Here is an 18,440-nt window from a genome sequence, read left to right on the forward strand (position 1 = left end):
AAAGAAGAGAGAGCATGACCTTCGTGCAAGTATCCTTGGCACAAATACAATACTAGACAATTTTAGATATTTGTTAATATTGTAGAGTTGAAATATTTATATTATTTTTTAAATGTACAGAGTTCAAATATTAGTTCAATAAAAAAAATATGAAAAATAATAATTGTGACATTATTTACTAATTATTACATTAAGAATTATGTTAATATTTTTTAAAATATTTTAACAAATTATTTTTTTGAAAGGAATTTTACAAATTATTATATTAAGAATTATGTTAAAATCTATTATTCCAAATTATTTTCTGTTCATATAATGTGAAATAAAATACAAAATATGCACTAAAATAATTTATTTGCACACTTTTAGCTTACTGTCCTTGACAATTATTTTCCCTATGAATCAAATCTTATCTCATTGCCACCATCGTTATTTGCCGAACACATTTTGTCCCACAGTTGGTTTTAATCTCAAAACTGTGTCAAACAAACATTTAGTCACGTCTGATATACATATGATATATTTAGGGTGATTCAATAATTTTAAAAGCTTAAAGTTACATATTCAAATGAGGTATTTTTTATTAAAATTAACATAAATAAAATTTATTAAAATTTTATTTTTTTAATTTTTTGAGATGTAAAATCTCTAATTAAACTTTTATAATCAAGTTTTTCAAATATTTCTTTTTCAATTGATAATATAGCCAATGCATTTAATATTTCTTAAGACATTATTGATCTTAAATAAGATTTTATTAATTTTAATTTTGAAAAACTTTTTTTTTACTAAGCAACACTTACTGCAATTGTTAACATTATTCTAAAAGTAATACATATAATTGAAAAATAATCGAGTCTTCTTATATGATTAAGAATTTTTTTTAAAAAATTTTTGTTCTTTAAAAAAAAAGTTTTTTTTTAAGAGTTTTTCAAAAATCCTATTTGACTTGACTTTTACTTTTAAGAGATAGATAAACTGAAAAAAGCTAGGCAAACAAGCACTTAAAAGCAAAAACCAGGCCAAACATAAATTTTAGAAAAGCTACTTTAAAAAAAGTTTTTTTTAAAGAATAAAATTTTGAAAAAAAAAAGCTTTTGGAAAAGCTCTTGTGAAGAGCTTTTTATTCTCTTCTTTTAAAAATGTAAGAGAATTTTTATTTTTGTTTCAAAAATATTCTCATCTGTTAAATACAATTACAATATTACCTTCTAAAAAAAATAACTTTTATGATAATTTTAACCAAAATTATAACTTATAAAAAGAAATTTACCAAACAATTTTAACTTAATTTTAAAAGCTATTATTTTTTATAAGAGTTTCATAATAGCTTTTAAGTTAGAAAAAAAGCAGGCCAAATAAGCTCTAAGTGTATTGATTAAACTGTTATCTTCTATTTGTATAATTTTTTTTGAAATTTTTAGCTCCAAAAATTAAAAAAATAATTATTTTATATAAAAAACTAGCTATTGGAGATAATTAAATACATATTATTATTAATTGATTGGAAATATGAGGTGTTTGTGAGAAAAAAAACTATTGAATATTAAATACATATTACTGATATCAAATAAGAGAAATAGTTGACAATTAACAACATTGTAGAAATTGAAAAGTGATAAAAAATTAAGATTTATTAGAAAAGTGATAGAATATGTCATTGTATTAATTATTTTTTACTTTTATCTATTTTTAATAAGAAATGAGATAAATAATTGAGAATTAATAGGGATGTAGAAGTGAGAGAAAATAAATGTTTATTAAGTATCGGAGAAAAAGTAGATCTTTTATTAATTATTTTCATTTTATATATTTTTAATATAATTAATTTTATTATTATTATTATAATTATAAAATTATGAGACCTCACTAAATTTGGAGTCGCTCTTGCTTTGATAACATTACCCATTAGCCGGCACTACATATATTGGTACTTTACCATTGATATAATGACAATATATCTCAATTTTTTCCTTTTCTTGGTGAAAGGGGATTTGATCCCATGTTTAACAACAATAGAAATAAAAGCTTTACTAACTTATGCTATTGTTCTTATACGTAAATTACTTATCAATTTAACTAATTCTTCAAAAATTACAATATGAAAAGAAAAAAAGAAAAATTAATGCAACGACTAAATAATGGATATATAATTAGTTTTTATATGAAAGTCAACTATTTTCATGGGAGTAAAATGCATCAATATATATACTTAAAAATAATATATATTAAATAATATGAATATCATATCATATTAAAAAGAATATAATTACTATGATATATATTTTTAATATAAATATATTTACTTTCTATTTTGTAATTTATTAAAATTATAACTTATAAAATTAATAGTTATAATATATACTTTGTTTATGTAAACTTATAATAATATATATACTTAAAAGAGGCTTTGAGATTAAAATAATTTTGCAATTTATTTTTGTTTTTAATTTCATGTAATCAAGGACAAACTTATAGAGTCAATTAAATTAATTCATGACAGTATGATTATTGATCAACTTGTAATACCTTTTAATATATGTACTTTATTTATTGTGTTAATTTATATGAAATATTATTACTATTATTTATATACTTTTAATATAAATATATTTATTTTCTATTTTATGTTATCATTACAAAAATTATTACTTATAAAATTATTAATTATAAATACATATACTTTTATTTATATAAATTTAAAATATTTATACCTAAAAAAAGATTGTGAGATTAGAATATAATTATTATTTGTTTGCTTATATAAATTTAAATTAAACAATGATTATTGTAAACTTATAATTTATTATTTATTTGTTTTTATAAATTTAATTATTAGTGAATTATATAAAATATTTTAATATGGATGTGAATCGTGAAACATAATTCAATTGTATATGGATATGGGTTTTGATTAGGGTTCGGGTAAAAGCTGCCTCATGTGTATCGCTGTTACTATGTCTTATTCTTTTAACATCAACAAAATTAATAATTCTAGCTTAGGGGACATCTACGAAGTCTTTATTCAACGTAATTATAATAAGAGTTTAATGCCAGCATTGACCATTTTTTTTGTTTTAAAAAAAAGAATCTTATAAAGCAAGGAATGCCGTAGGCCTTAGGCATAACCTAAGAAGCCATGAAAACAAATATCATAATTAAAAAAAGAAAAGAGAGCATGACCTTCATGCAAGTTCCTTGGCCACAAATACAATAATAGACAACTTTAGATATTTGTTAATATGTAGAGTTGAAAATATATATATATTATTTTTTTAATGCATAGAGTTTAACATTTCAAATATTAGTTCAATATATAAAAAAATATGAAAAATAATAATTGTGACATTATTTGCTAATTATTACATTAAGAATTATGTTAATATTTTTGAAAACAATTTTACAAATTATTTTTTTGAAAGGATTTTTACAAATTATTATATTAAGAATTATGTTAACATCTATTATTCAAAATTCTTTTTGGTTCATATAATGTGAAATAAAATACAAAATATACATTAAAATAATTTATTTACACACTTTTAGCTTACTGTCCTTGATAATTATTTTCCCTATGAATAAAATCTCATCTCATTGCCATCACCGTTTTTTGCCGAACACATTTTGTCCCACATCTAATTTTAATCTCAAAACTATGTCAAACAAACCCTTAGTCACGTTTCAACTACATATGATATATTCAAGGCGATTCAATAACTTTAAAGACCTAAAATTAAATATTCAAATCATAAATTTTTTATTGAAATTAACACAACAAATTTTATTACAGTTTTATTCTTCTAACTTTTTTAAATTCAAAATCTCTAATTAAACTTTTATAATTAAGTTTTTCGAATATTTTTTTTTCAATTTATAATATAGTCAATCAATTTAATCTTTCTTATGATGTTATTGATCTTAAATAAGATTTTATTAATTTTAATTTTGAAAAACTTCTTTTTCTACTAAGCAACACTTACTAGAATTATTAACATTATTCTAAAAGCAATACATGCATTTGAAAAAGAATTCAGTTTTCTTATATGGTTAAGTATATTAATTGAACAATTATCTTCTATTTGTATAATTTTTTAAAAAATTTTTAGTTCTAAAAATAAAAAATAATTTATTTTATATATAAGAAAAAGATAGTTGTTGGAGATCATTAAATATATATTATCGTTAATTGATTGGATATAAGAGATATAGGTGAGAAAAAAATTACTATTGGAGATTAAATACATATTACCAATAGCAAATAAGAAAAATAGTTAAGAATTAATAATAATGTAAGAATTGAAAAGTGATAAAAAATTGAGATTTATTAGGCATATAATTGGGAAGTAAGAGAATATGTCATTTTATTAATTATCTTTGACTTTTACATATTTTGAATAAGAAATTAGATAAATAATTGAGAATTAATAGGAATGTAGAATTGAGAGAAAATAGATATTTATTTGGTATGAGAGAAATGGTAGATATTTTATTAATTATCTTAATTTTATATATTTTTAATACAATTAATTATCTTATTATTATTAAATTATGAGATCTCCCTAAATTTAGAGCCAGATTTACCCATCAGCCGGCACTGGATATATTGGTATTTTACGGTTGATATAATGACAATATATCTCAAATTTTTTTCTTTTCTTTGTGAAAGGGGATATGATCCATGTTTAACTATAATTGAAATAAAAGCTTTACTGACTCATGCCATTTCGTAAATTATTTATCAATTTAATTAATTCTTCAAAAATTACAATATGAAACGAAAAAGAGAAAAATTAATACAAGGACCAATTAATGGATATATAATTAGTTTTTATATGAAAATCAACTATTTTCATAAGAGTAAAATGCATCAATTATCGATAATTTTTGTGTAATATTTATTTTCATTCAAATCATTAAAACTCAATTTTATATCTATGTTCTTTTATAAATATTTTAAATTTATTTATTTTGTCTATCGTCTTACAAAAATCAATGCCACATGAATGTCCACATAGTATAAATCCCAATCTAAAAAATTCAAATGGACCACATTTTATGTCATATGGACATTCATGTGTACATTCCACCTATTTTTATCTTGTCAATATCCCCATATCTAAGATTTATGGCATGTGGACATCTGCGTAATGTTAAGATAAAAGATTTTGTCCAAAATTAACAATAATTAATAAATGAATGTATTTCAATATTTTTTAAAAAAATCATGAATTCAAAAATTAAATCTTAAGAATCACTGATGAAAATTGAAATATGATGAAATGATAATGAATGTTGATGCAATTTACTCCTTTCTTTCATAGTATTAATCATGTATTAAAGTATTTTCTCAAAATAAATACTTTAATAACTGTTCTTAAAAATTATACATATATATATAATCAGATGAAAACCCTTAAAAAAATAATTGTTCTTGAAAAAACCCTTAAAATATAATCAGATGAAATCGTTTAAATTAGTAATTAAAGGTTGAAATCCCAAAAACTGATCTTCTTTTACCAATCATTGGATTTATTTTTCATCACAATCATTCGAATTTTTAATGCTATTAATTTCTGTTATACCTATATGCACGGCATTGTCATTGGATAGACTCAGCCTCCTAATTTCATAACTATTTAATATATATATATATTTTTTTTCTCAATGCTGATTTGGTCAGATTTACAGCTATCCACTAATCAAATGTAGTGTAGAAAGACACTGTGTGAGCAATTCATATCATTCCCTGCTGTGTCAGAAGCTTACATTAAAAGAGCAAGAATCATATCTACTTGTACTCCTTTCCTTTAAACAATTAAAAAGAAAATCACACCTACCATCCACAACCCGAAAGAAATGTTGGAGAATTTTAACCTACCTTCCACTACTACTATATTCATATTCAGTGGCTGATTCAAATTTTAACATTAAATTTGCACAATTATCAAAAATTATAAGCGACCTCCATTTAAAAAATAATAATGATTAAGTAATAAGTCAACGAATTTTAATAATTATCTTGAGTGCTACATGAATTCATTAAGCATGGAATTGGAATATGGCATGCCATATAGGATAAGTGTTCAAGAAAACATTAAACATGACGAATATGCTATGAATTCATTTAGAAAAATATGTTTAACTATAATTTAATGGTATTAAGTTGTATGTGACGTTGGGAATTAATAATTGAACATTGCATGTGCATTATGAGTTTATATATTGTTTCTTTTGACTTAGTTGTTTCAATTTTCCTTTAAAAATTTAAAAATAAGATATTATTTTAATTAATTTATTTTTCGGTAAAGAAAGAACAACTTTATTGGATCATCACTCTTTGATGAAATCAATCCATTATGAACGACAAAGAGTAAGTGTTATATATTTCGATAATTTCAAACACATATAGATGATTACGAGGGAAAACCACCACACAACTCTTATGTATATGATATATAATTCTATTTAAAGACATTTATTATTATTTTTTTAAGTTTTATAAATAGATTATTTTATCTTTAAATTTTTTATTTTGATTATTTAATTTTAAAATGTAATATTTTAATTTTGATAACTCATCTAAAATAATGAGTTTTATGGACGTCTTTAATTAATGACATAATAGAATCAATTGTTATATACATCTACGTGATAATTTAAGATTTAAATATTTAAAGAATATAAAATTATGAATACTCATGTTGACTTTATAATTAAACGGAATTTTCTTTCCTAGACAAAAAATTCCAACTTTTCCAAAAGAAATAAAAGAATAGGTGCCATCAAGTGGCCACCAGGTCGTAACGAAAAAAAATCCCAACCGTTGATAATGGAAATCAAAGTCCCAAAATACACAAACCCCGAAAGAGGGATGACTTGAAAAGAAGTCTTTTACGGAAGCAAATACCAAAAGAAAAGAAAAGAAAACGTGAAGCAAAGAAGACTTGTAGAGATGGAGAGATGCCTAATCCAAGACAAAGAATAAAGGATAAACAACATGAAAAAAGGAATTTTTTTTTGAGTTAAATTTAATCAATTTTGATCATAATTTTTTGTGATATTATATGAAATTAATTTTTTTTTAAAAAATAAGAATTGATAATTTTGAATTTAAAATTTTTTTAATATCTTAATTATGTATAATATTATAATAACATTTAATTAAAATTGATTTTATTCAGATAAAAAATGAAAAAAAAGAGAAAAAATACAAGAGAAAACAAGAAAAACGACCGACGTCTTTATAGTTTGCCAAATAATACCATGGACTTCTCGTGCTCTTACAAATAAGACGTGTCATTTGCCGTTGAAAACGCGCATTTCTCTCTTTCTTTTCATGCCTTTTTCTTTCTTCATGGGTTTTGGCCTTTGCCTCCTCTCTCTCTTTCTGTCCCACATTCTTTGAAAATAAAAAACTGGAAAAAAAAAAGAAAACCCAACAAAAAAAAGATTGAAAGTTTGAGAGAGAGAGAGAGGGATAGAGAGAGAGAGAGGGTTGTTGTTAAGGATGATGGATCTAAGGAGATTGGAGTTGGTGGTTGTGACGGTGGCGTTGACGGTGGTGGGTGAATTTGGTCGTTGTAGTTTTGGAAACGTGGTGACTTTTGATGTAAAACATAAATTTGCAGGTAAAGGAAAGAATTTAAGTGCAGTGAAAGCTCATGATATCCGTCGTCGCGGTAGACTTCTCTCTACCGTGGATGTCGATCTCCCTTTAGGTGGCAATGGTGACCCCTCTGAAACTGGGTTAGTTTTTCATTTTTTTAATGTGCTTTGTGCTTACATGTTTATATTTCCTTGTTGGGTTTTCGTTTTATGGATTATTTTTGGTTATATATAGAAGTATTTGTGTGTGCGTCTATGTTTTTTAATTGTATGCTATGTTGAAGGGATTCTTTTTGGAGTAAATGGATTTTCAGGTGAAGAAAATTGTTAGTTTTTCCTTTTCAAAAGATATTTCGTTTAGCTGAATTTTGATGTTTTATATATGGTTATGTTAAATGTTAACTGAGTTGACTTATTGTGTGAGATCCAATTACTGCAGAAAAGGATTAGCTTGTTTTTTTCTTTGGAGGGTAAACTGTTATTAAATTCATTGTCTTTTCACAATTATTTTCATATTCTTTTTTCAGTTTCATCTTTATGCGTTAGAAAAATTCTGCTCTTTAAATTTCATGGTGGCATTGTTTCTATGCTAAATTGCTCTCAAATTCCGTCCCATACATATATTTATAAAATTGAAAGCTAAAATTTTGAAAAGCAGCTTACTTGAGCTAATGCTAGCTTAAGACTCAGCTGACTTGTTCTATTGGATATATAAGAGAGAGAGAGAGAGAGAAGAGAGAAGAGAGAGAGAGAGAGAGAGAGAGTTTTATTTTGTGTAGGTATTATTGAAAACATTTTTCTTTTGCAATATATTTCGATGCTAATTCATTGCTCATTTATTAAATTTTTTCAGGCTTTATTTTGCTAAAATTGGATTAGGAAATCCATCAAAGGACTATTATGTGCAAGTTGATACTGGAAGTGACATTCTATGGGTGAATTGTGGTGGATGTGACAAATGCCCCACAAAAAGTGATCTTGGTGTATGTTCCTTTTCCAACTTGATACTCTCTCTAGATTTGATCAGATATGTGAAAGTCACAAGTAGTATGTTATAGTGTAAAATTGTGGTTGTATTATTTGTGTTATGATAAACTTTTGTTGGGAAAACATTTATTGTTTTAATTATTCTACGCAGATACAATTAACATTATATGATCCAAGGAGCTCGTCCACTTCAAGCCTGGTTTATTGTGATCAAGACTTTTGTACTTCGACCTATGATGGTCCACTCCCAGGTTGCAAGCCTTATCTTCAGTGTCAATATAACGTTGTTTATGGAGATGGAAGCTCAACTGCTGGATACTTTGTAAAGGACACCATACATCTCCAGCAGGTGACCGGAAACCTTCAGACTGGATCTACAAATGGGACTGTTATATTCGGGTTAGTTGGAGTTCTGATGTGATAGGGCAAATTGTAGTTTGCTGCTTTTGCCCCTTTTTCATGAGACTGGCCCTTATAATGATGGTTGGTCTATCAAAAAGCTAAATGTTTAGTAATTCACTTGAGCTTGGCCTTATCTTGGAGGCTGTCTTTCATTCATTACCTGACCTAGGGGCATCTGTTTGCAACCACTTTCTGTTCTGCATAAATCTATTGCATTCAAATAGATGGGTGGTTTCACTAGGGTGCTCACGGTCTAACATTATTCAAATATTCATAGATATGTTGAACAATCTTGTCATTGCATATAGCTTACAGGCCGTTTTTTAGTCATCCCTAAGTGTTTGGATGCAGTATGAGAAACCACTGCGCCTTGGTGTGGTAAAATATCAGTTCTGCCTCTCGGTTAAATCTTCCCGGACAAGGTGGAAATGGAGGTTTACAAATAATTTGCATAGCCCATGCAAATGGAATAATTTTGATGTTTCCCCAACTTCTTTACATAAAACTGCATTTGTGCTATCACATTTGATTACCGATTAATTATATCTTGTTTGCATCAGTTCCTATGATGTCTAAGTTCCTGATTGTTTGTCGTACCTGGATTGTAAGACATACAAAATGAGATCTTGTTTTTGTTGAGCTGGGTTTTCCTCACCCCACCTCTTTTATCTGTTGGCTTATTGGTTACTGGCATTAATTTGACTGAGTCAATCTGGTTGATTATCTTAAAATTCTGCTCAACTTTTTCTTTATTGTTTGGTGCCCTCCTTTTCTTTCTCTGCTTGTTCTTCAACATGTTGTTGGACTTCTCCCCTCCAAACCAAACCCCCCCACCACCAACCCCCCCCCCCCCAAAAAACCCAAAAAAAAAAACGAAAAAGAAAAATATATAGTTGCACATGTTCTTTAGAGGTATTGATTTGAGAGATATGCCCATTCTCTTGATGTATATTGGTTGGAGGTGTGGAACATACTCTGTCAATGGCAGCACCTGTTGCTGCACTGCTGCTGATATGTATTTTTGGTTATTTATGTAATTTAGAATTTCCATTGTCTGGTTAGGTGTGGTGCTAAACAATCTGGAGAGTTAGGATCATCAAGTGAAGCACTAGATGGGATACTTGGATTTGGACAAGCAAATTCATCTATGATTTCACAACTAGCTGCAGCTGGGAAAGTAAAAAGAATGTTTGCACACTGTTTGGATAATATAGATGGGGGTGGAATCTTTGCAATTGGTGAAGTGGTATCGCCAAAAGTGAATACAACTCCTATGGTTCCAAACCAGTAAGTGACATATCTTAAATTTCTTAGTTACTTCAATATCTATGGTTTTTATAACTTATGATTTACAATTTAATTTTCTCACATTGTGGGTGATATTGGTAATGAATTTCTTGTTGAGGCCTCCTAATTTTGATTTTTTCCTTCTGATTTCGCCACCCTTCTTTCTGATTTAATTATTTTAGGTGCATCTTTGTTTTCTTGTTGCTTGGATGTACAAGTCCAATAATGCCTGCTGTAGATCGTGCACAATATTGTTGGACAATGGTGTAGCATAAATTTTGGTTAATTTGTCTCCGAGTGTTATGGTTGTGTATGACAAATTGCTCAAGTTTTTGTGTGTAGTAATTATACATTGACAGTTGTCCTGGATAGCAATGACCTTTGTGATTACACTCAAATCCATACATTTGTTAGATCTCTATTAAGCAGTGAATTGAAACACCTATTCTTAAATTCATCCACTTATACTCTCTCAAATAAACTGATACATAGTATCTTCAGTAACTTTCTATGTTGTCTGCATTCATACTCATTTACATGTACAGCCAGCTTGAGTACAAATTGATCTCAATTTCTTCTCTCCTAAATGAAGCATAAGGAATTCACGGAGAGCAATATAGATGAAATTCACAGCTAAAAGGCTGTCTTCTGGTTACCAAGGTCTGGAAATGGAAGAAAAAGCTATTCTGAGTTGCTAACACCAAAGTTGGAAACTTCTCAACAAAAGAATACTTTAAATAGCACAAAACCCTCATAAGTGAAACCCCTAATTGTTAAAATGAGTCTAATCTCAACCATCTAAAATAACATATGCTATGTTTGGGAATATGAATTCAGGAGAGTGGATTTGGATTTGGTTTATTGTTTAAATTGTGAAAGATGAAATGCACACACTATGAAAAAATTAATTAAGATTCCATATACCTTTGTATTTGAAAGGGTATAAGAAGATGGATTTTAAAATTCATAAATTCATATAGGTATTTCAAATTCACCACTAAATAGAGATCCAACAAATTCATTAATTTGAAAATAATCATGAAAATCCTGTTTACATGCGTTTTATTACCGAACTTACACTAAATTTAAAATTCAACTCCCTTCTTTCTTTCAAATTCAAGTTATTAGATGATAACACAAAAAGACATAAACAAAAACCTACTATAGTGACATGAACAGCATTGTATTACATAACTGCTATAGTAATATTCAATTTAATTTTTTTCCTGCATTGCTAAGCAAGGGAGAAAAATAGCTTGCATTAAAGTGACTATCAAGTTATGTCAAGGGAAACTAGGAAGGGGAAAATATACTTGAATACTATTTCTCCTTAGGAAATAGTTTTTCCTGGAGCACCTAGTTGTGGTTAATTAATTTATCTTATATTTTAACCTGATAGTAGAGCATCAATTACTTTGATTGACATGCACAAAATTGTGTTAGGATCTTTCCATGATATGAATGATTTATGGTGCATCATCCTTAAGAAACATTATGAGATCATGAATGACAAATTTAACCTTTTGCTTTTAGGAGTTTGGTTATGGATTGCCTTGCAGTTTTAAGTTTTTGTTTAAGGTTTTATTTTCTTACGTCAATCAGGAGAATTCTTGGTTCATGAATTCATAATTATACTTTTATCAACAATCTTAGGGCACATTACAATGTTGTAATGAAGGGAGTTGAGGTTGGCGGTTCTCTACTAGAACTTCCAAGTGATATTTTTGACAGCGGAGATCGAAAAGGAACAATAGTTGATAGTGGTACAACCTTAGCATATCTTCCCTCAACAATTTATGAACCACTAATGAATAAGGTAAGCGTCAATCCTCACCTTACTTTGATTTTGACATTGTCTATTGATTACTCACATTGTACTTTTTCTGTTAATTAGATTTTCTCCAAGCAGCCCACATTGAAATTACATACTGTAGAGGACCAATTTACTTGTTTTACGTTTGCGGAAAAGTAAGAAACTTACTGCAATTGTACTCTCTGGTATATTTGTCGGGAATGCTTATATTTTGTCTGTCTGTGATGTGGATAACAGAACAGTGACGTTCCAAATGTTGGTTACTTCTTTTTTGCACATTTACTTTAATCTAATCGATAAGTGTGTTATGTTTTAATTTCTTGCCGCCATATATAAATATTTTTCTTCAATAGTATTTGTGTTTTTTTGTGACTAGTTATGCTGATTTTATTTGTTCTAGTCTGTTGAATTGATAGATATCTCATTTTGGATTCAGTTTCAAACTGATAGCATGGTTCATTATTATTTTGGAATACTACCAATAAGGAAAGAGCCTTTGACGAAGGATGCAACTTTAAGAAAAAATTATTAAAAAGTCAAATTCTCTGCATTTATAAGCCTTTAATTTTTTCTAGGAGCAAGAAGTGGAGAGATGAGAAGGCATAGTTTATTGCAAAATTTTTCTTAATTTTAAACAACCAAAATAACCAGAAAATGTTGTTTAGCTTGGAATCAGAGTTTTGGCTTATAATCTCTAACAAGTTAGAAATATCACAAAATTGTAATTAGTGATGATTAGATCTTTCATCCCACTCTTGTCAAAAAGATCTATGGTGTGGTAGTGACCTGTGCTTGTCAAGTGTATTTCTTCATAGTTGTTTCTTGTTTTCATCTCAACTGTTTCCTCCCTTACTTATGAGAAATCTTATGAGGAAAGGAGGGCCTTATTATATATGGCCTTCTACTTGTGCTAGAACAACTTTGAAAATCATTATCCATATTCTAATAAAACAAATAGAAAAGAAAAACTCGTGATTCATATTCTTTTTGCCTTGGTTAATTTATTTCTTTACCTTAAGGTCAGGTTACTTGTGTTGGACTAATGAATGTCTTTTTCTTTCATTAATTCCTGTGGATTATTTATTTCTGAGACTTACTGTTTTTTTTGCAACTTCCTTTCCTGTGTTCTTGCAGTGTTGATGATGCATTTCCAATTGTAAAGTTCCATTTTGAAGATTCCCTCATTTTAACAGTTTATCCCCATGAGTATCTGTTCCAAATTCGTGTAAGTACAACGTATTTCTTTGAATTCATTTCATGATCCACAAACATGGTTCTCTAGTATTTGATGTGGATATCTGGAAGTATTATATTGTTAATAAAATTATGCTTTGTGAATGGAATGATTGTTTTTAATGAAGAATACTAGCTAATAGTCCCTAAAGTTTCATTCTGTGGTCAAGCATCTTATTTGAACTTTGTTTCTCACCATAGTCATCATCTTACTATGAAATTTAATTAAACTATGGGGGTGACTATTGTCCTAATAGAGGCAAATGAGATAACTTCCCGAATTTAGTTACGCTTTTGTTTTAGGCTTTTTTTTTTTACACTTCCATCTTTAGTCTAGTGTTGCTTATTCTTAATCTTTGTATCAACCTTGAAGATTTTGTAAACCCCTTTTGACTCAGCACCTTTTTGTTATGGCCTAACAACCAAAAAAAAAAAAAACCAATTTATGCTCGTACTTCTGAAACTGAATTTTGATAAAGAAGTAATTTCAGTAGTTTTGTTTATGGAGATATGCACTTCTGTCTTTTGGTAGTTATCTACGTTATTCACATATCTATAACTTATTCGCTGCTCATTCCTTCAATGAAAATCTGAATTGTGGAGAAATATAGTCAATTTACTTCATCCAAGTTTCTCTTTTGAAAAGTACTGAATTAAATTAATTTGAGTAAGTCTCTTATTGATAATGCTCTCAACCTGGAAGTTATGAAACTGCCGTTATCATGCATCTTAATTTATCATTGCTACAAGTATTGGCACTTCTGGGAATGCAGCTTTTAACTTACAACACCTACATACTAGGTCTTCTCTTCATTGACAACACCATCAAAAGAACCCATTAAACTACAATCTTGCCTTGGAAAGAGAAAGAAGAGGGACTAGGGGTGTGGGTGGAGGGAGTGGCTAGAGAGAGGAAGACAATGATAGGGAAATGGACACCAGCAAAAGAACCCATTAAACTATAATCTTACCTAGGAAGGAGAGAGAAGAGGGACTAGGGGGGTGGGTGGAGGGAGCGGCTAGAGTGAGGGAGAAATCTGATAGGGAAATAGAAAACTTGATGGTTCAAGGATGATGCTGGTGATGGTCGTTGGCAGAGAAAACTAGAAATTTAATTCTTTTTTCTCTGGTTTTGTCTACCAACAGTAATGGAAAGTAAAGTAAGAAATGAGAAATATAACTAACAAAGTGTCCGCTACTTTTCTCCTTTGGTGGAAAATTGAGAAATTTCATGTGCCATTTTGCCAAAAAAAAAATAATTTCCCTTGTGTATCCCTAACAAGTAGGTATGGCAAGAATGCTTATAGCAAGCAGTGGGATAGGTAACTTTTATCCAAGTAGGCTTCCATTTTTCTTAAGCTGATGCCATGTGTTTATTGCCTTATGTTTCCTTGGTACTCATATAGTCAACTGTGAAGCTTGTTGCATGGAGTTTATTCTCTTCTAGTGAATGCTATATTTGATAAATAAGGTAGTTCCTTCTGATTTTGTTTTCTTGAATTTCAAACAAATTAACAAGTCCAGAAAGTATGTACTTTTTGTAAATATTATTATTATTATCATCATTGTTTTAAATATTTAGTTGGGTGGCCAATAGTCAAATTGGTTTAGATAATATATTTCAATATCATTATAGTGTCAATCTTCATTTTCCTATATGGGGTTTCCATTTATTTTTCATGGCTTTCTGCAGGAAGATGCTTGGTGTTTTGGTTGGCAGAACAGTGGAATGCAATCTAAAGATGGTAAAGATATGATTTTGTTGGGAGGTATATTCCAGAATTACAGTCTCTGTGCTTCTATGGATCTTATACTGATGCTCCTCTGTATTGATCTAATCTATGCATGTGTCATGTTTCTTGTAGGTTGAGATAAAAAATAAGATTGGATATTAAGGTAGAAAGCATGTTCAAAAAGATTTTAACCTTCATCTGTAACAGAACAACCCACCCTTCAATTGTCAATCGTCAATAATCCCTTTTTGGCTTTTTCCTCATTGGTCATCTAGTAATTATCTTCATAACCCTATCACCTTCAGAGACATAATAGCCTATAAACTTCTGCTAGAAGAATGACCAGAGAAAGAGTTTTACAGACCATAATTTTTTTTTGCTAAAAGTATGGTTTATAACAATCTTTTTCTACATCATGTTAAACACTTTCCATGATACAAACAGAACTTTGGTTTTGTGCATATTGGGCTCTTATAATCCCAGGACATTTCAACTTATCACTAGTAACTTTTCTGCTTAAACCAAAAGCCGATGAATGTGAATTTTAATATTGTGTATACTGCTTTTATGTGATTGGTGATTGGTGGCATTGATCTTCTAAAAAGTTCCTAAGAATTATATGAGAATTAACAATTGGACACATAATAGCAGTGATTTGTTTTAGCTATTCTGTTTTACTTTGAATTTGCTAAAAAGTGAAGAGGAAAACAATATAATGTGAAAGGTTGTGGTACTAGTTTTCATTTGTTTAATTTCTTTACAATGCAGATTTGGTGCTTTCAAATAAGCTGGTTGTATATGATATTGAAAATCAGACAATAGGATGGACTGAATACAACTGTGAGTACTTCCACCATATCAAGAACTTCATTTTTATGGTTGAATCCTTAATTAATTTTGTTTTCTTGCTCGTTGCTGCTGCATGTTTGCACTTGTACTGACTTCCTAAATGTGGTTGTTTAGGGAATTATAGTTCTTGCTGTGGAATCTTGGGATCTCCTCAAGGGTCTTCTATATTCTATCCTCTACTTCTAATTTTTATAGTTTAATAACTTTTAACTATAAATAGTTATTCTTTTTGTTCCAAATTTAGGGACCGCCTTTTAGTTTTGAGAATTTTCAAAACCTATATCCTATTTCCTTTTTCTAAATACTGAAAGTTCTTGCTTCTTTTAAATTCCATATTAACTTTTTGTAATTTTTAGCAAAAAAAGAATTTGGCATTAAAACTTATGAAACATCAATAGTATTAAAACTACAAAATTTTAGAAGAAAAAGTGCTGAAGTTAGGTTTTTGTTTTTATACTACATGCCAAGTCGAATGTGGACAAGTAGTTGGGAATGGTGGGACTCTTTGTTGTGCGATGACAATCTCCACTTTTTGTCACAATCCTCATCAGCACGTATCAGATTTCCTTACAGTTTTCTACATTTATTACTGACTATGGATTTCAGTCATTAATGTTAGCATGTAAGTTAATTTCATGTTTAATTGATTCAGTTTTTCTTTGGGAAGGAGATGAAAGAAAACTCTATACCGTCCTTCCCCTATTAAGTAGGATTGCTCAGTATTATCGGCAAGTCAAGTATTTTGTCAGAAACTTTCAATATGGTCTGAAAATAAGTTATTGGTTAATAAATCTTGCAATTGCTTTGTTGATGTGAAAGAGGCAGAGATCTAATCATAGTGCAAGGTACTCAATGAGTTCACTTGAATCATAGTTCAAGGCGCTCAATGAGTTGTTCACTTGGATTTGCTACCTCGGATTGTTTACAAGTACAATTTGCCTATTTGGCCATTTTAAAAGCGTCAGTCATCATGGACTTATAATTCTTTTACTTCATTAGAATTCTATGGTATTTTCCTTATATTTCTCTGTAGTTTTATACTTGCTTTCTAATGCATGCTCATAAATGTGTATGCTCAGATACTTAGGTGTAGGCATTTAAAGAGAGGTGAGTGATGCTTCTCAGTTATGCTCCAAGCAAAATCTGATGGGTTATATTGATTCTTCACTACGTGAAGCTAGGGCCAAGTCATATTCTTAAAGAAGACAATGATCTCAACTTCTTTAAAATGTGACATAACCTATCACTTAAATGTATTCTTTCTTCAGGAGATTATGAGAAATGGGTTTGAGCAGGTCATTTCTATTAATTTGATTTGTGTTTTAGAAATCAAACAGCAAGCATCCTGGGGGATTCTTTTGGAACTGGTGATTACTAAGCGAGGGAAATTACAAAAAAAAAAAAAAAGAATACATATATGAAAGAAAGATTCATGCTTTGTTAGTTTATAATGCTATTTATTGTATTTCATATCATTATATTCGATATATCCTAATACCTAGTTGATTTGATGCATAACATTATTCTGACATATACTGTTCCAAATTCACATCCCATTATTATTGTTTCTTTCCCCATGTTTTATATTTTTTTGTTTAAAATCTTTTTACAACAAAAATTTATTGTGGCAGGAAATTGGCTTCTCTAATATGTTTTTGTGGTTTACTCTTAGGCTCTTCAAGCATCAGGGTGAAGGATGAAAACTCTGGGACGGTGTATTCTGTTGGTGCCCATGACATTGCTTCAGCTTCCAGTTTGACAATCGAAGGAATTCTAACATTCTTGTCTATACTAATTGCTTTACTGCACAGTTCTATAGCTTAAGATTGTTGGAACCAGCGGTATAGCATTCTTTGATATTGTTGTACAATAATTCTTTCTTTTTCTTGAATGAAAATGTGTGGTTTTTGTTATTTATTAATTTCTATATATTTTTTGAAAGCTGCACTCATTTGCGGCAAATAAAGTTCTTAGTTTGATTGGTTTGTTGGATTCATGCTGCAAAGTTCTATGTACAATTCTGGAATATTAATTTGCAAAACTATCATTTCTATAGTTGCCAGAAGATCTGTTTATGTCAGAGGCTTTGAGGCATCTATAGGGTTTATTTTGTATTTTACTTAAAATTATATGATTTTTCATTTATAAAGTATGGGGCATGGACTTTATTCCTCATTAGAGAATGCTAAGCTTGTTGGAGAAAGACTAAACTTTTATGAGGTCATGTAACATACAAGGAAAAAATATACAAGTCACAAAGCTTTGAAGATATTATTATATTCTTTAATCTAAATATCATGTATTCCATACAATTTGGCTTTGGCCAACTTATTATCAATTTTTGTGCAATCAGGACTAAACTTCAATTATGTGGTGTCTCCCTTAGTATCAGTGAATGAGTGAAGATAAAATCCAATCGGGCTCCTTGGACTATTTCAATCTCTACATTCCCTGTGATTTATCCAAAGAAACATGCAAAATCTTGTGTTTGGAACACCAATTACACATCTTAGAAGAAAGAAAATCAATTG

The 18,440-nt window shown here is 28.9% G+C and overlaps 1 protein-coding gene across 1 annotated transcript; it reads left to right on the forward strand.

Moving 5' to 3' along the window:
- LOC18599302 (aspartic proteinase-like protein 2) lies at nt 7,415-17,901 on the forward strand. Its single transcript, XM_007029214.2, has 10 exons — nt 7,415-7,746; nt 8,459-8,588; nt 8,744-8,991; nt 10,057-10,281; nt 11,935-12,097; nt 12,176-12,249; nt 13,229-13,319; nt 15,021-15,096; nt 15,829-15,900; nt 17,582-17,901. Exons 1-10 carry the CDS (start codon nt 7,508-7,510, stop codon nt 17,731-17,733), a joined length of 1,470 nt encoding a protein of 489 aa, XP_007029276.2. The 5' UTR covers nt 7,415-7,507; the 3' UTR covers nt 17,734-17,901.

Source organism: Theobroma cacao, chromosome 5 (genome assembly GCF_000208745.1).
Source record: "Theobroma cacao cultivar B97-61/B2 chromosome 5, Criollo_cocoa_genome_V2, whole genome shotgun sequence".
In the NCBI taxonomy this organism is placed as follows: domain Eukaryota; kingdom Viridiplantae; phylum Streptophyta; class Magnoliopsida; order Malvales; family Malvaceae; genus Theobroma; species Theobroma cacao.